General features: G+C 51.9%; 1 protein-coding gene across 16 annotated transcripts in view; it reads right to left on the bottom strand.

The window, feature by feature from the left end:
• LOC131420889 (ral guanine nucleotide dissociation stimulator-like) overlaps positions 1-18,646 on the bottom strand; it is a 70,084-nt gene that overhangs the window by 21,475 nt on the left and 29,963 nt on the right. For 2 of the 16 annotated variants that reach the window (XM_058567252.1, XM_058567231.1), the window contains exons 3-9: positions 13,814-14,029; positions 13,336-13,439; positions 12,773-12,842; positions 10,687-10,761; positions 10,055-10,087; positions 9,573-9,694; positions 6,936-7,087 (exon numbers count right to left, since the gene is read on the bottom strand). In XM_058567252.1, the coding sequence (XP_058423235.1) occupies positions 6,936-7,087; positions 9,573-9,694; positions 10,055-10,087; positions 10,687-10,761; positions 12,773-12,842; positions 13,336-13,439; positions 13,814-13,867 (610 nt within the window). In that variant the 5' untranslated portion in view covers positions 13,868-14,029. Of the gene's footprint in view, positions 1-1,358; positions 1,968-2,573; positions 2,713-3,529; positions 3,735-4,657; positions 5,034-6,935; positions 7,088-8,631; positions 8,935-9,272; positions 9,364-9,572; positions 9,695-10,054; positions 10,088-10,686; positions 10,762-12,772; positions 12,843-13,335; positions 13,440-13,813; positions 14,030-18,337; positions 18,526-18,646 lie in introns of those variants that run through there. The other 14 variants (XR_009223707.1, XR_009223708.1, XM_058567262.1 and 11 more) reach the window with 14 other exon arrangements.

The following is an 18,646-nucleotide window of genomic DNA, read 5'->3' on the forward strand; positions in this document are numbered from 1 at the left end:
GCATTTGCCATTCCCGGGACACAGGACACCTAAGGAGATGAGGTCCTGCTGCAGCACGTGGCACAGGCCTCTCTCGCAGCTCCTGCTGTGATGGTCTCTCAGTCTCTTCCCTGGACTGCTTGTGAGTTCCTCAAGGGAAGCGATCAGGTCTCTCTCATTCATGATGGCATTATGTATTGATAAAAGGTACAATCCATCAAGACGATGTCACAATTTTAAACACACATATCTAACAGCAGAGCTCCCAAAACATATGAAGCAAAATCGACAGAATTGAAAGGAGAAATAGACGGTTCTCCAACAATAATGGAGATTTCAATACTCCACTTTCAAAAAAGGATATTACAACCAGACAGAAAATCACTAAGGAGATAAAGAACTTGAACAACACCATAATCAATTAGACTTAACCTTCCACCCAAAACAGCAGAATATGTATTCTTCTCAAGTGCATATGGAACATTCCCCAGGATAGACCATATTTTAGGCCCCCAAACAAGTCTTAGCAAATTTTTAAAACATTGAAATCAAATAAAGTATAATTTCTAATCACAGTGGAGTGAAATTAGAAATCAAGAACAGGAAGAAAACTGGAAAAAATCATAAATACATAAAAATTAAACAATACAGCATTAACACCCAGTGGATGAAAGTTGAAAATATGAGGGACACTAGAAAATACCTTGAATAAAATGAAAATGAAAATACAACCTACCAAACTCATGGGATGCAGAAAAAGAAACGCTCACAGGGAAATTTATAGTTGTAAATGCCTACATTAGAAGAAGAAAGATCTCAAACCCATAACCTAACTTTACACCTTGAAGAGTAGAAAATGAAGAGTAAATCAACCCTGAAATCAGCAAAAAGAGGGCTATAATAAATATAAGAGCAGGGGTGAAATAAAGAACAGGAAAACAAGAGGGAAAATCAGTCAAATCAAAAGTGTTTTCTAGGAAAAAAGCAATAAAATTGGCAAACTTTTAGCTAGACTAACCAGCAAAAAAGAAAATGGATAAAATTATTATAACCAGAAATGAAAGTTGGATATTACTACCGACTCTATGGGAATAAAAATGATTATAAGATTGTACAGTCTTCTTTGCCAACGAAGAAGCCCTCCCAGCCCTGCGTGAGGGGGTGATTCTGCTTTTCCTAAGGACTCTGTAATGGTCTCCCTTGGGAAGCTGCCTTGCAAGTACTGCTGATTCTCCTGAGGACCTACACCCACCAGCCCCATTTGCTACTAGACCTAGTAGCCTCAATTCCCAGCATGTCCCAGAGACTGAAGTGTAAAATATGACCCATGAGGAGTTGTGCTACATTCCAAAATAGCTGCATCCTTTCCCCAATGTATACAGAAACAAATCTAGGAAAACTGTGTGCAAATGGCTATTAAGGGGTTTGGATAATGGTGGAAGGAACATAAAGTTGGATCAGGTCTAATTTATTGATATGGGCCCACTAAGCAGAGATTCTCTACTCTTTGCTGTGTCTTGAGAGGGCACAAAGAGTTCCAGCAGTGTCATTGGTTGCCGGGAATACACTAAGTGAGGCTGACCTTCCTTGGTCTCCTATAGAAGAAGGTATCCAAGGCTTAGGTGATTGGAACGTTAGAGTGTATTTATCATGTAAGACATGCCTACCCACCCCAACAGGGTCCAGAGGACACACTTGCACTACTACTGTGGAAATAAATTCATGAGGGCAGTCCCCGAGTCCGTGAAGAGCTCTGTGGCCACTCTCCTCTTTAGGGCAGACATTACAGTGGAACTGCTGCCAGTGACCTGGGATCTTGATATGCAGTGAGGACACCTGGATCCCGGGGCAGCAGAGACCAAGCAGAGGCACTGAATCTCAAGAGACAAGGTGGTTATGGTTTCTGTAATGGATAGTGGAGTCAAGGCAATAATGAGAATCCATTTGACTCACAGAAACCTATGGTGGTAGCTAGTTGATCTGAGTGTCTGTAGAGGGAAAGAGAAGGCAGTCGATGAAATTCTTGATCTGTGTAAGAATAGTTCTAGATCAAGTGAACAGAAGTCTAACTTGAATCACTGAAACAGTCATGGCCCTTCAATCATTTCCCACCCCTGAGCCACTTGACAGATACAGGAGCCCTGGTGTGAAGGGGAGGCTGATTCCCTTGAGTAAGGATCTAGATATACTATTTAAAATTAAAACGGTTAATCTTTTCCCAACCTTCCCCCAAAGGATGTACAGCCTTTTGTGATGGTGACTATACATTAGGGAAAAGGAAATAATCAGAATTATAGGGATTATTGAATACAGGCTCTGAAGTGACACACTAATTCCAGGAGACCCAAAACATCACTGTGCTCCATGAATCAGAGTAGGGCTTATAGGATCAGGTGATCAATGTAGGTTAACCCAGATCTGTCTCATAGTGGGTCCAGTGGGTCCCTGAGCCCATCCTATAGCTTTTCCCCCAGTCCCAGAATGCTTAGTGGTAACTGACATACTCAGCAAATGGCAGAATCATGAGACTGGTTCCCTGACCGGTGGAGTGAGGGCAATTACGGTAGGGAAGGCCAAATGGAACCCATTAGAACTGCCTCTACTTAGGAGAATAGTAAAATAAGAGAAATACCGCATTCCTGGAGGGGCTGCAGAGATTAGGACCACCACCGAGGACTGAAGGACGCAGAGGTGATGAATCCCACTATATCTGCATTCAGGTCATCTCATGGCCTGTGTATAAAACAGACGGATCTTGGAGAAGGACGAAGGATTGTCATAAAATTAACCAGATGGTGACTACAACTACAGCTGCTTTCCCACATATAGTTTCATTACTTGAGTCCTGATACCTCGTATGCAGCTTTTGATCTGGTAAATGGTATTCTCTTTATCTGTTAGGAAAGACACTAGAAATAGTTTGCTTTGGCCTGTCAAGGCCAGCAATAAACCTTCAATGTCCCACCTCAGGGTGTAGCAGCTCTCAAGCTCTATGTCATAACTTAGTCTACAGGGACCTTGATCACCTTTCTCTTCCATGAGGCATAACACTGTTCCATTACTTTTCTGTTTTTTGGGAGCTTTTTTGGTGAGGAAGATTGGCCCTGAGCTAACATCTGCGCTCATCTTCCTCTATTTTATATGTGGGATGCCATCACAGCATGGCTTGATGACCAGTGTGTAGGTCCACACCCAGGATCCGAACCCGCAAACCCCAGGCCAGCAAAGCGGAGTGTGTGAACTTAACCACCCACCACCAGGCCAGCCCCTGTTCCGTGACATTTTTGACATCATGCTCATTCAACCTAGTCAGCAAAAGTAGCAGCTGTTTTATTGGAAGACACTTGCATGTCAGAAGGTGGGAAATAAATGAAATGACTCAGGGGCCTCTCACCTCTGTGACACGTCTGCGAGTCTAGTGGTGTCAGGCATTTTGAGGTGTCACTTTTAGGGTTAAAGATAAGTTGCGGCATCTGGCCCTTCCTACAAATGGAAAAGAGGCATACTGCCTAGCGCGCCTTTGTGTATTCTGGAGGCAACATAGTCCTTATTTTGGTGGGCAACTCCGGCTCTTTTACCGCATGATCCAAAAAGCTGCTAGTTTTGAACAGAGCCCAGAGCAAAGAAGGCCCTGGGGCAGGTGCAGGCTGCTATGTAAGCTACTCTGGCATTAGGGCCGTGTGATCCAGCAGATCCAATGGTGATTGAAGTGTTGGTGGCATTTGGAGATGTTGTTTGGTGCCTTTAACAGCCCCCTAAGATGAATCACAGCACAGACCCTTAGGATTTTGGAGCAAAGCCCTACTATCCACTGAAGACAATCGCTCAGCTTTTGGCTTGCTGCTGAGCCCTAGGACAACTGAATGCATAACCATGGGCCACCAACTTAGCCCGTGACCTGGGATGCCCGTCATGAACTAGGTGAGGCAGCACCCCACCGTCCCATGAAGTGGTGTCTACGAGGTCAGGCTGGAGCAGGCCCTCAGGCACAATCAAGTCACATGAGTGTGTGTACCCAATGTCCGTGACCCCCAGCCCTGACACATTCCCTTCACTCTCCCAGACCACATCTATGGCCTCACGGAGAATACCTACAATAAGTTGACTGAGGAAGAGAAGACTCAGGTCTGCTTTATATATGGTTCTATGTGATAGGCAGGCGCCACCCAAAAGTGGACAGCTGAAGCATTACAGTGTCTGTGTGGGACATCCCTGAAAGAAAGTGACAGGCTACAATCCTCCCAGGGGGCCCAGACTTAAGCAATGCACCTGGTTTATTTTGCTTGGAGGGAGAAATGGCCAGAGATAACGAGTCAATTTCAGTTCACAGAGGCACGATTGGCTGGCTGGTCAAGAGCTTGGAAGGAATGTGAGAGGAACATTGGTGGCAAGGAGGTGTGGAGAAGAGGCATGTGCCTATACTTCTCTGAGTGGGCAAAAAAGGTGAATTTCTTTGTTTCCTATAAGAATGCGCACCAAAGGGTGACCTTAGCAGAGGAGGATTCTGATAGTCAAGGGGACAAGATGACCTGTTGTGTGGGTGCTGCCCAGCTTCTCTTCCCAGCCACTCCTATCGGGGCCCAAGGGGGCCGTGAACAAAGTGGCTGAGAGGCAGGAATGGGGGTTATGTATGGGTTTAGCATCGTGGACTTCCACTCATCGAGGTTGATATGTCCACAGCCACTGCTGAGTGCCAAATCTGCCAGGAGCCTAGACCAAAACAGGGTCCCTGATAGGGCACTATTCCCCAGGGTGATCAGGAAGCAACCAGCTGGCAGGTGATTACAATGCACCTCTTCTACCATGGAAGGGGCAGTGTTTTGCTCTTAGTGTGTTAGACACCTACGCTGGATACAGATTTGCCTTCCCTTCACACAACGTTCCTGTTAACTACCATCTGTAGACTCACAGAATGCCTTATCCACCACCATGGTATTCCACTCAGCATGGCTTCTGATTAAGGAACTCACTGCCCATAAATGAAGTGCAGCAATGGACCCATGCTCATGGAATTCACTGGTCTTTTCCTGTTCCCCACCATCTGAAGCTGCTGACTTGAGAGAAGAATAGGCGTGTGAAGACGGAGTTACAGTACTACGACCTAGGTGGTAATACCTTGCAGGTTTGGGGCGGTGTTCCCCAGGAAGCTGCTTATGCTCTAAATCAGCGTCCATTATACAGCACTGATTTTCCCATAGCCGAGATTCACAAGTCCAGCAATCAAGGGTGGAAATGCGAGGGGCACCGTTCACTACTACCACTGTTACCCCTCATGATCCACTAGCATAATTTTTTTTCATGTTCATGTGACCTTATGCTCTACTGGTTTAGGGATCTTCATTCCAAAGGGAGAAAACACATTGATTTCATTGGACTGGAAATTAAGACTGCCACCCAGCCCCTTACGGCTCCTCTCGCCTCTGACTCTACAGGCAAAAGGAAGAGAGTTTCCATGCAGGCCGCGGTGATTGATCCTGATTACCAAGAGGAAACTGGACTGCTGCTCCACAATGGAGGTAAGGAATACAGGAGAGTCCTTAGGGTTTTCTCACGTGCCCTGTGATTAACGTCAATGGAAAACTACAAGAAACCAGTCCAGGCAGGACTACGAATGGCTGTGACCCTTCAGGAATGAAGGTCAGGTTCTACCACTGAAATTGAAAAGGGTTTGCAAAGAACCACAACCAGCTGAGGTGCTTGCTGAGGCAAAGGGAATATGAAGTGGGTAATGGAAGAAGGTAGTTATAAATACCAGCTATGAAAGGGTGACTACCTGCAAAAACATGGAGTGATTGTTATATTTCTTCCTTATTCAGGTATGAATAAGTTTGAGTACTTTTGTGTATTTTGTACACTAGTTAAATTTACATAAGTTTAAAAAAGCAGTAAAAGATTGAGTGATATGTACCGTTGTGCAAACGTGATTCTCTTATGGATGACTGTAAGTGCACTTTTGACAAATGGATGCCCAAAGGTGCAATAAATTGTCGCCCTTCTGCTATATCATTGGGCACAAGGGTTATTAAATGTTGCTACACGCAGGATCAGTTCTCAGGAGCCTCACAGTCCTGCAGTAGAAACCCTGCGGGCACCCTTGACTACCTCCTCGTCCTGATTAGACATGGGAGCTGGCGCTCCTCTTTCTATTTGGAGGTAAAGCATAGTCTTCCTTATCTTTCCTTTAGCAAATCACTTTCCTGGATGGCTGTGCCATGTCAGGAAGGGCCTGGGCTGCTGGGAACCAGGATGTATGCTCAACACCAGCTTGCACTGTAAAGGCCTCCCTGGCAGAGTCCAGCCTGCTGTGTGTCTGAAGGACACTTGCAGCTTTCTGATGGAGGAGGATAGCTCAGAACTGCCAAGCAATTCATCTGGGCCTTGACTTACAGGGTGTTTCCAGACGTGATGTTCAAAAAGCCACGTGGGAACCCTTTAGTTCCTGGTCATGGGGTGGGTTCTCAGGGTGAGCTCAGAGCAGTGTCTGTTCACCACCAGATGGGAAGCACTTCAGTATTTTGATTGGTAAGACTGTGTCCATTCATGGCCATGGATCATCAGTGTGGTGGCATTCCCTCAATGGACCTGCCTACACCCTCCCCTCTCATGCCTCATCTTTCAAAGCTCCCAACAGGAAAGGTTCACAGCCCTCATGACACATAACCACAGCACAAGGCTGTGGCAAATAACACAGCCATCCCAGGGGGCTACAAAATCTATGGGTTCAGGCCCATCTAGCCCTTTAGGACACGTCAGTAAAATCATGACTGAATGTGTAAACTGGCGAATGTCAGAGACCATGGACTTCAGAACCACACAAACCCAGAAGTCACCTTGGCATGCAACGGAGAGGGTGGCGGTTTTCTGTGGCCAAATAGAGGGACCCATAGCCTGGGAAATGAAAATCCGTCCCTGATCCACCAGATCAACTCCCTCAGGGAAGAGTGGCCACAATGTACCTGACAGAGGCTGGGGCCTCCAGGACATTTCCTCCTGAAACAGCATTACATAAGTACGTGCAGGGATGCTGGAGAGCCTAGTGTGTAGGCAGCATAGACATGACGGAAGGAGGCCCAGATGTAGCCTTAAAAGCTGCATCACAAATCTTCGCCTGTGGATAGAAAACAAGCAGGAAAAGGAAGTCAGAGACCTGGACAAGGATCCCAGGAGGATTCAAATCTAGGTCAGGGGTGAACACGGAGCCCCTAGAGGGGCCTGAGGAGGGAAAGTCCTGCCTGCCTTTAGACCATTTACAAGTGACATTCTTCGGGCCTTGTCCTCTCCCCGTGCACGTTTGTCTTGACATGAGTACAGCCATGTTTGGCCGCTCCATTGACCTATAGCCACCAGCACACAAAGAAATACAAAGCTGCTTTCTGTGTGGTGAGAACTGGCCTTTTCCCGGGAACTGGCCTTTCTCCCATGGAGGGAGTTGCAAGTTGTAACAGTTCAAGGCTCTTGGAGCGTCGTAGCACGGGATGGACTGGCCATCTGTGCCGGGCTAAGACGATAACCAAAGAAAACAATGCACGTACACAACCACTGGGCTGGGACGTTAGCCAAGGGGCTCAGTGCACATATGCCACTGATAACTGTTTTGTGCATGGGAACACTAGATTCTTGCTCTGTAAACTCTGTAACTGCTTATATAAACTGCTGGAAGCTGAGACCTGGTGAGCGTTCCACCTGTGGAAGGGATGCCTTGCCCAGGATGTGTGATCCTTGCCCAGCCGTGTCGATTGACAGGACTCTCCCGGCAGTGGGGCGTGGATGTTGTGAGTAATTGATTTACTGTGAAGTAACTGATTTGATGTGTTCTCTTTTCGGTCAACCTGGTGTTTCTCTTTCCGGTTGATTTGTGTCATTTCCCTTCAGTCGATCTGGTGTTTCCCTTTCCGATCGATCTGATGTTTTTCCCTCTTATTATACGACCTATTCGGATCTGCTGCTATCTCAGCCAAAGTGGATGTTTTCCCTTTCCAGTCGAGCTGGTGTTTTTTCCCTCTTATTATTTGACCTATTGGGATCTGTTTGCGGACTATCGCCTTTACCATCCTCTATATAATAAAATATACCTTCAGTCCATTTGTTTGGAGTGGAAAATGTCTTTTACATCTCCGATCGAATCCCCGAACCTCTCATAACAACGTTTTGATATTTTTACATCGTTTTCCCCACTTACAGCTGATGCAATTCCAGAGGTTGAACTAGAAAACTACATGTTCCTAAAATGTGATCAAAAGAAACCTCCACAAGAGAAGCAAAAACTATTCCCTCTTCCTCCAGAATGTAGAAAGGCAGCTCCTGCCTGTGGCACGACATGGTCCTGGGTAGTGCTGTTTTAAAGACACCCACATTTCAGTGGTTGTTGCTCTGCCTATGAAAGTACCTTCAACCTTTAAATCCCAAGAGAACGGGCAGCGGGCCGTGTCTGCTCCTGGAGCAGCTGAATGATACTGAAATGAACTTGTCCTCTGACTTAGGGGGACTTGGGAGTGTCCCCACTGGCCAGGGAAGGGGCTGGCCCTTCTCCCTTCTCCCACATACAATAAGCTGATGAACCAGAAGAGTTCTTGATTCAAGGAGAAATGTGAGATTCTATGTCTCCCTTACATGCCTACAGAAAGCGACAGAACCACACCACAACTCCCAGGCTATAAAGGGAACAGGACTTTAATATAATATTCAAATATGGCATTTATTATTTACAACACATAACTACTGTCCCTCCCCAATGGGTGACTAGATGCTGGGGTAGACATGTCAGGGAGCTGGGGTGGGGTCATCCCCGCTCTCTTGGGCTTCACGGGGCCCCAGGAATCAGCTTGCAATGCTCCCCTACCCATCAGGTGGGAGGAGCTGGCCCGGTGCATCGCAAGCGTCCCAGCTGTGTCCTCGCTGCTGAGGATGCGGCTGTGATTGGCCACTGGTACGGGGCTCGTTGTTGGGGCCTGGGGGCTGAGTAGAAGAGTCGGGTTATCTTGGGGGGCCTCCTTCAGAACCATGGCGCCACATCCTGTCCCCACTGCACTGGGTGCTCCAGTCCCTGTGCTCAGTGCTGTCAGCCACCAGTACCCCATTTGTCCCTGTCACATGAGCCATCATTTAGTATCACCTATTTTACAGAGGAGGAAACAGAGTCTCAGGAAGCTGGAGAGAGTCACCCCAGTCACAGGACTGCTCAGTAGTGGAGCTGGGATCCCAGTGCCAGCTGTCCGACTCCCAAAGGCCACGCTTAGCCCGAAGCTTTACTGAACCCCTAGGAGTCAGTCACCCCGGCCCAGACAATCACTCACCCCTGACCTTGATGATAGCCGGTTCTTCTTGGCCTTGAGTATTCTGCTGGCCAACTAGGCCTGGGGCCCTAGCTGGCAGGACAGGCTGTAGCTACAGGACACAGAAACACCTGTGAGCCTACCAGGAGACACACCTCAGGTGTCCCCCCACAGCCTGCCCCGCAGCTGGAGTCTGGGTGTCCCAGAGGTCGCAACACGATAAGGCCTGGGGCTGACCAGGGAGCCACGGAGACAGGCTCTCTGGACTGGCCAACACGGAGGGTCCACCTCTGCCCTCAGCCAACTCCTGCTCGGCCTCACCTATCATTCTCATTGAGCAGCTCCATGTCCTGGAACCAGGCCCCAAATCGCTCCTCGGGCTCTAGGTTGTAATTCTTTGCAGCCACCTGGAGCAGCAGCATCTCCCTCATGACTCGGTATTCCTGGGGCCAGAGGGAAGGAGAGGATGCAGACAGGGCCTGGGTGGGGGATGCTGCAGCGGCCTTGTCGGGGGTGAGAAGTGGGGCAGGGGACCAGTCCTGGGAACCCTCCTTCCCTCCAGTCCCATCCAGGCTCTACCTGTTCTCAGAATGGGAATAATCAGCCCCTCCTCCAGGAAGTTTTCCTTGATGCCATCCTCCCCTCAACCCACCCGCCAATTGGATGGCTCTCCCTCTTCTCTGTTATCAAACTCTTCCTCTCAATGTAAGATACAGGGGGTGGAGCCAGGGACTGTTCTGCCCAGAGGGTCTCTGATTTCCACCTCCTTCCCCTCCCCTGCAGGGAGTGCCACAGCTGCTCACCTCAGTCCTTTTCTGAAGGTTGATCTCACTCCCCTGGAAGGCAGACAGCCAGAGTCCATCAGACAGAGCCCCCCCAGCCTGACTAGCCCCTTATGTCCACCCCTTCTCATGGTGCACGACTGCCAGGTCCCCAGAGGGGGCGGGGCATGCAGAGAAAACAGGACTTGGACCTAGGCTGGGCTCTGGGCTCCAGAGGAGGAGGACAGGGGGGTGAGGCTGAGGGACCTGGCAGCACAACCCTCTCTGATGACAGACTTGGAGGCTGAGGCCTCAGGCAGAGGGGACTGCTCAGCCACTTATGTGCTGCCTGACTTGGGGGGACCCGACTCCTCTCTCCCTCCATGGGCAGCATGGGAGTTAGAGGCTGAGTCCAGCTCAGATAAAACCTCACGCAGCTCTGCCATCAGGAAGCTCTGATCTTCCCCAGCCTGGGGAACCAGAATGGGTGTCTCAGGCGGAGCCTGTGTTCACTCATCCCTAAGATGGGCCTGCTGCCCCAGCTCCCAGGGGCGGCTGCGAGGCTCTCATGAGAGATATGCCAAGTGCTGAGAGCTCAGAGCTCAGTTCGGGGGCTCCTGCATCCCCAGGCTCAGGATCCTGGTCCTCCCTGCCTGGTCCCCATGTTCACCCACCTCGAGATAATCACCCATCGCCAGGTGCAGCATCAGCAGGTCACCGAGGAAAGTGCCAAGATAGGGGACGACACCCTGTCACATGGGGGTTCGGGTGAGATGAGCCCTTGCTCTCAAGTGTCCCTGTGCAGACCCTCCCCTGAAAAGTCCTCACCCTCAGCCTCCTGGCCCACCCCAGGGTTCCCACGGGGAGCAGCCTAGGACCCTCAGCAGCCTCCCCTCAATTCCTCCTCCCTTCACACCGCAAGAACACCCACACTCCTCCTCCTCACCTCCCAGGGCCGGCTTCTGGCAAATCACAGGATGTGCGGTCCCTGGCCCTCCCCACAACCCATCCTGCACCAGCTCTTCCAGGGCCCCTTCCTGGTCACTTCTACTGGGGGACTCAAGCACTGTGGCACCAGGAGGAAGGGCCCTACTCTCTTGATTTGAGGCCTCCAGCTGGGAGGGCAGAGCCCCTCCCCCACAGGCACACTCACCTGCTGCTGCTGCTGCTGCTGCTGCTTCTCCTGCACTCTCTGGGGGATGATCTCTGGGGGGCAAACGTGGAGGGCCCCTCCTGCCAGGGTCGAGGACAGTGTCAGCGGGACATACTCCCCTCACCCCATTTCTCTCCAGCACCACTCGCCTCCGACCCTGGACATCTGACTCGAGTCAACTGGTACCAATGCCACTCCATCCTCCAAGGTCTTGTGATTCTAGAACAAACCCAGCTCCAACTCGCACTCTAGGTGTGAGCTTGGGCCTGTGGCCTGGCCTCCCCGAGCCTGTTTCCTCATCTGGAAAGTGTGAGAACTCCAGCTACGTCAGAGGTTCTCTTGAGGACTCAGTGACATATGACTGTCATCGTTGTCCTCGCCCTCACCCCTCCGTGTGGAGCAGGCAGAAAGCTCCAACATTCCTTTCCTCCCTCTTATCTCATCACCACCGTATGAGGCCTGCACCACACAATCACCATCCCTCCACTTCCGTGATGAGGAGGCAGAGGCCCAAACAGGGGCAGTGAGTTGCTCAGGGGCCCGCAGAGGAGAGGCCGCTTGCCCCTCCCAGCCAGAGGCCCTGTTCCAACGTCCTCACCTAACCCCCGCCCCACCACTGACCACAGTACTGTCCCCTGAGCTATCAAAGCATGCTCCTGGGCCGAGCTGTGGATGGAGAAGACGAGGTGTCTTGGGAGTCCGGTTGAGTGGCTCTTGCCTGCCCCAGTCCCATGGAGTGTCTGGCCCCCAGGCTGGGACAGAGGCCGTGCCAAAGCCTACTCCTCCCCAAGGAAGCCCTCAGGACATTCCCCTGCAATGAACTCTTTCTTTATCCACTCAGGAACTGGACCGCCAAGGTGCCACCTCCGATCAACAAGGAAGGGGGTGACAGGACGCTTTGCTTCCTTGTTTACATGAAGCTCCCAACATCCTTTCAGAAAGATCCACTAAGAATCCGTCAGTTGCCTAGACGCTTCACATAAGCCACCTGGGGCATATGTCATTGCCAACCGGGCACTCAGGTGAGACTCCTGTGGTTGGCTCCAGTGACTGCTCTAGGGGTTCGGGGGCGGTCCCAGAATGCACACACATCTGTCTCTGGTCCAGAAGTTCAGAACCAAGGCTGAGCAGCCTGTTTGTCCACCTGGGCCACAGGAATCCTCTGCCATGCCCGAACCTGGGGCAGGCAGGGTGGCCTCCCCTTGGAGACATGGTGAAGACAGAAGGAGCGGCAGGGGCCTGGCTTCTTGAGGACAGGTTTAGGCTGAGGGCTAAACCCACCCCAACCACCCAACAGCCTGGAAGAAGCTACATCCAGCAGGATGGACGTGCTTGGAAGCCACAGACCTGCTGATGGTGCCAGCTCGGCAACTCCTCCTGGAACAGCCCAGCCAACACCACCAAGTCCCAGGACCAGGGCCTCATGCCCACAAACGGCACCCCACCCGCCCGGGGACCAAACAGATCCCTCTGCTTGTTAATCTGGACAAGACAGACGGGATGTTTCAGAGAACGTTCCAGTGAGAAACTATCAAAACCACAGCCTGCCCAGTCCCCCTTTCCCCCTCGCCCCTCCTCTCTTTCCAGACCTCCAGCCTCCACTCTACCTTGGTCATCAATTCTCTTCTCAAGGACTTGTCATGGCTACAGAACTCCTTAAGTTGTTCTGAGCTCTCCCTGAGGGGAGTGGAAAGAAGGAAGGAAAAATTGGGGGATAATGTGAGGGGTCTGAGTGCAAATCCCTTTTCTTTGCAAACCCAAGAGATGCAACCTGCCTGGAGGAGTGCTCTCACTGGGCTCCTCTGAGCGCTAAGGTCTCGTGGGACTGGGCAGGGGCTCTCCTGTTGGTAACTGGGGTCTCCATTCCCCAGCTCTACAGAGCACCTCTGTTTTGACCACTTTGAGTTTCAACTGGGCGTAGATTTCTGTTGCCATAAACATTTGAAAATCTCCAATGTGGCTCAACACTGGCATTTAGGGAAACTGAGTTCTGAAGCAGAACTGGTGCACTAAGGACCCAGGGAGGCTTAGAGACCCCCCACCGAGGCCCAGGTCCTGTCCCCAGCATTTGCTGCCTCCCAGGAGTTCCCACGTGACTGAGGGAGCAACGGCAGACATACGAGTGATCCCCCATCCACCTTGATCCTCCTATGGAGAGGGGCCTACCCACCGGGAAACATCTGCCCACGTGTTCTTCAGGTGGCTTATGGAGGTTTTCTGCAGAGCAGAGATGACAGCACGGAGCGAGGAGAAGTTCTTCAGGATCTCGCACTCCTGGGGAAGGGAAGAGAATGAGCTGTGAGGTGGGGCGCTGGAGACCCGCTTGCTCTAGCTTCAGTCCCCTTCTATTTAAATCTCTCCTCCTGGATTAGACAGATGCTCAGGAAGCCCCAGAAGGGCACATTTAGGACCCAGAGAGTAACACTCACAGGGAGGAGGATTTTAGCTCAACCCAGGGAAGGAGCCAGGGAGGAAGTGAGCATCCTCCCACTGGGACCTGGAGTCAAGGTCAGCGGGCTCCTGGCAGGAAGGGCCTAGGGACTGTGCAGGGGCTTAGACCACACACTGCAATCCTGGGAGCTGATAAAGGTGGAGAGGCGGTTCAGAAGGCTCCAGAGAGGGGCTCCACTGGGCCTCCCGCAGCACACCTGGGCCACCTGGATCCAGTGCTCCACCACCCTCGCCCTGTCCTGGGCCGTCATACTCGGGTCCCCGAGGCAGGTGGTGACAACGAGGCTGACCACCCTTCTGAAGTGGTCGACGGTGGCTTGGACGGTGGGTGCCAGGTGCTCATTGCCGGGCTGGTTCCTCTTGCCCCAGGTGGAGCCCAGGCACTGAGAGGGCACCACTTTCCAGAAGAGCTCCTGGGGAACAGGAGGAGTGTCACCCAGCCCTGCCACACCCCAGCTCCGTGTCTACCGCCCCCAAAGTGTCGCACAGGGGTCACGGTTTAGAGCTGGAGCTCAGGAAGCTCAGGATATGGTCTGAGCCTTGTGAGAGTCCTTGGGTTTTCTTCTCTGTCCACTGCGGGCACCCAGCACAGGATGACCCATAACCCAATACTGGCAGGGAAGGGAGGGGGCATTTGCACCCAGCCCGTCCTGGCTAACTCCAAGCTCCAGACGGTGGCTCAACTAGGCTTATCCCAAGGGGGCATCTTCGACCACCCTGATGCCCGCTCTGGTCCCACTCCGATTCTGATGCACATTCCCCTGCGGCAGCTACAACCACAGGCTCTGTCTGTCTCCCTTGTAGTGAAGTACACATCAGATCTCTAATAAATGCTGAGGCTGTTGAGCCTCCTGAGCAGCCGGTTGGGCCACCAGGGACCTGGCTGCACACAGTGAGTTCCCCTCCCCCACTGATGGGCCAGGCTCCGCGCAGCTTTCCGTCTCTTCTACCTCACGGAGCCGGCACAGCCACTTTGTGCAGCAGGTCCTGTTAGTGTCCACCTCTACGCTCTGCAGGTGGACAGCAAAGCCTTGGGGGTTCAGAAAGTTGCCCAGGTCGTACGGTTGGTAAGGGGGAGCGCCAGGATTTGGGCCCAGGTCATAGGAATCCGCATCAGGTCTGGGGCACTGATGGCAGAGGGAAGGCCTGCCCCTCCGCCCTGAGAGCTCAGCTGCTCACTGCATCCATCACGGTCAACTGCTCCGCCACCAGCTTAGGAGGGAAGGCCGTGAGGTTAGGCTTCTTCTCACCCTCCTTAATGGCCACATGTGGAGATGGACTTCCCACTAGAAGTGATGGTCCAGGTGACTCCAGCTCAGCAGCTCCCACTCCTGCTGGAGCCGACGTGGGCCCTTGCTCCAGCTCCAACACTGCTGAGGGAGGGGACGCTGGCTCCAGCGCTAGAGGGGGTGGTATTGACGGAGCTGGAGCCAGCTCTACCTCCACCACTGTCCACTGCCCTGCTTCTGCCACCGGCTGGATCTCTGCAGCTGGCGCTGCAGCGGGATAAAGGGAAAGGTTCACCCACATAGCTGACTTTCCACGTGTCCTTCTAAACACAGGAAAGATCCCACTTCCCTTCCGGGAATACCCAGCCTGCAGTCCCCCTTACCCTCTGGCTCTGCCTCAGTAGCCTCCAGAAGCTCACACCGGGCAAGGGAAAGAGGGTCACGGCAGCTCAGCTCCGAACCAGGTAAGGTGACCTGCATGTACATCCCCTTTAGCTTGAAAAAGGGACAGCCACAGCCTGGTCCCGCCCTAGTTCTGGTCCAAGCCCGGCATCTCAAGGTCCTGAGTGTGGAGACCCTCTGCTCCTGCTCTCATCTCAGAGCAGCACTGGTGGTGCGGGTGGCCTCGTGCACCTGCCCCTTGTCTAGTGAGTTGGTGGAGTCGAAACCATTGGGCAGCTCCTCGACGACCTCCTGAGAGGAGTTCTGCAAAGACTGCCCGGGAGCTGGGCCAGAAGGAATCAGCTGCTTGTACTCTACCACTGGGGCCGACCCCCAAGAGAAAGTCTGCTCCTCAGTTCAGGCACAGAGGGGCATCCCTGCAAAGAACTGTGGTCAGGGAGGGAAAGAGATGAAACCTCTAGGGCTCGGTAACATATGAGTAGAGGAGCTCACCTTCTCACGCTGCCAGCCATGACCCTGTATGAACATGACAGACCCACCAGGCTTCCGACACCTAACTACCAGCTCCTGCCTAGGAATGACCCACCCCTCATGCCCTGCCTTCCCCCCTCCACACAGACACATGCACACACACACACACACACACACACACACACACACACACACGAAGAGGGGCAAGGAGTGTGGGGCTGATCAGGTGGGATCACAGTTGTGTCCTGGCCTGCACTAGCCTTTCCTGGGCTGCCCCGTTGTTACCTTTCGCTGCCTCCTGCCAGATGCCCAGAGGCATCGGGGATGAGGGCTGAGCCAACATCGGCAATGACAAAAAAGATTCTCTTTCTGGGCTTTTTTGAGCCCAGATCTTCCAAAAATCGGGACACAACAACTAAACATCTTTGTCTGTTGACCGTCGCCAGTCAAGTGAGCTGGATGGGGGTCTGTGGGTGCCTGGTTACCAGAGTTCTAAGATCTGTTGAGGTCTATGACCAAAGAAGTGAGGTCATTTTTCAAGATTCCATTACCTGGGCCACTTCCCTCAATCAGACTTGCCCAGAGCTGCTCCCTGACCCTGGGCTGCTCACTCTCCTCCCCCATGTCATCTCCTGAACTGTACACAAGGAGCCCACACAGCCCTAGCCACAGCTCCCTGGAAACCTCACTAGGGTCCTAGCTTTGAGGAGACAGAGATGAATGCAGACCTCCTTTTTCTTACCAGTTCTGCATCCTGGGAAAGTCACTGTGCCTCTCAGGTCCTCCCCAGTCTCCAAACCTGTACCATGGGGATCAGGCTAGAATCTACTTCCTAGGGACGTCACCCAGTGTATATGAGATAATATCTATTACCCCTGTGGGCTGGTGTCACATGTACCTAAGGCCCAAACTTAGAGATGGAAGAATAATAATGAGGGGTGACACGCAGCACAGAACACCACTCAAAACAGGCCTGGGGGGCTGGCCCGGTGGCGCAAGCGGTTGGGTGCGCGCGCTCCGCTGCGGCGGCCCGGGGTTCGCTGGTTCGGATCCCGGGCGCGCACCGATGCACTGCTTGGTAGGCCATGCTGTGGCGGCGTCCCATGTAAAGTGGAGGAAGATGGGCACCGATGTTAGCCCAGGGCCGTCTTCCTCAGCAAAAAAAAGAGGAGGATTGGCGGATGTTAGCTCAGGGCTGATCTCCTCACAAAAAAAAAAAAAAAAAAAAGAAAAAAAAAACAAACAAAAAAAAACAGGCCTGGGTTCCAGGGATGTGATTTTGCGACAGTCACATCCAACTTGGCCTCATTTTCAGGTCAGCATCATGAGGGGGTTGAAACTAATGGAAATTCAGATATTGCCATCCTGTGGCATAAAACCATTCAATTGTTTGCTGCTTTATGTAGAATCAGACCCAAGTGCCTCATCTTGGCCTATGAGGTGGACAGCCTCCACAGGGGTACCCAGTAAGCCCCACTCATGTTATACACCTCCCTGTGGAACCACTAAGTGGTTAGTCACTGGCTTCTGAACATAATAACAGCCAAGGTGATGGGATGTCTTGTCTAGATTTTAACTAAAAAAGTCTCTCACTTCCTCTTACTCCGTGTCTCTCTCTCACTCTGTCGAATCCCTGGAACTGAGGAATCAAATACTGGTGTTTTGGGGCTGCCCAATGTGGAGGCCCATCGAGGAGAGAAGCAAGGAAGTGCCCAGGCCAACAGACAGAAGGGAACTCAGGCTCTCAGTCCAAACTGAATCCTGACGGCTGAGAGTGAACTTGGGGGCCAGTCCTCCCCCCGTCGAGCCTCAGTTGAGGCCACAGCCCCAACCTGTTAAACTCATTGAGGCAGAGGCGCCCAGCTAAAACGTGCCTGATTGCTGATCCACACAAATTGTGAGATAGTCAACATTTGTAGTTTTGAAATGCAAGGTTGGGGCAATGAAGTCAGAGAGGGAAAGGTAACTGACACAGCCCACCAGGCCCTGGCCCTACCTTCCACCCCAGCTCCTGTTCTCTCCTCCCAGGGTCCCTCCAGCCACACTGGCCACCTTTCTAACCTCTTCCGGCCAAACTCACTCTTGCCTGCAAGACTCTGCATCAGTCGCACCTTCTCCCTGACACACTGCTACCAGGCTCGTGCAGGGCTGGCTCCCCCCTGTCATTCTGGTCCCAGCAAATGTCACCCCAGTGAGGCCTTTCAGACCCTCCTACCAGTGACCCCCAGCCCTCCCTCACACCCCCCTGCTGTGTTTCTCTACAGCACTTGCTCTTTTCTTTCTCATGTCTTTGCTTTTGTCCCTTTCCCCTCTAGATTGTGAGCTCCTGGCGGGCAGGGACCACTTGGTCATTTTCATCCTACACTTCGGCCCACCAGGGCACCCGGCACAGGATGAGTGCTCAGTGCAAAGCTGTTGAATGAGTACATGGGAAGCTCTTGCACCCCTCCCTCTGCTTATGACCAACTTTGATTGTGGAGATGAACACTAGTAAGAGGAGGTACAAGTTGTTTCTGAGGCAGGGGGACAGCCAGAAAGACCTCTGCTTGACTCTTCGCTGCTCCAGGTGCTCAAGAAAAGTTCAGTGGACACTGTGTAAATTCCAGGTTTACAGCAGAATGACTTGATATATATATTATGTAATGGTTACCAAAATAAGGTTAGTTAACATCCATCACGAAACAGAAATAAAAGCTTTTATCCTGGTGATGAGAAGTTTTAGGATCTACTCTCTTGGCAACTTTCAAATATACCACACAGCAGTGTTAACTTGTACAGTGCTGTATATCAAGTATGTCTCAGTAGACCTGAAAAAACATAAAAACAAAAACTCACTGGCAACCACTGACACAAGAGGCTGCCCGCCCCCTGGTGGCCAGCACTAGCGCTGCAGCCCTTGCCAAAACTCCACCCAACAGAAAGGAACTT

This window comes from Diceros bicornis, chromosome 2 (genome assembly GCF_020826845.1).
Source record: "Diceros bicornis minor isolate mBicDic1 chromosome 2, mDicBic1.mat.cur, whole genome shotgun sequence".
NCBI classification, from domain to species: domain Eukaryota; kingdom Metazoa; phylum Chordata; class Mammalia; order Perissodactyla; family Rhinocerotidae; genus Diceros; species Diceros bicornis.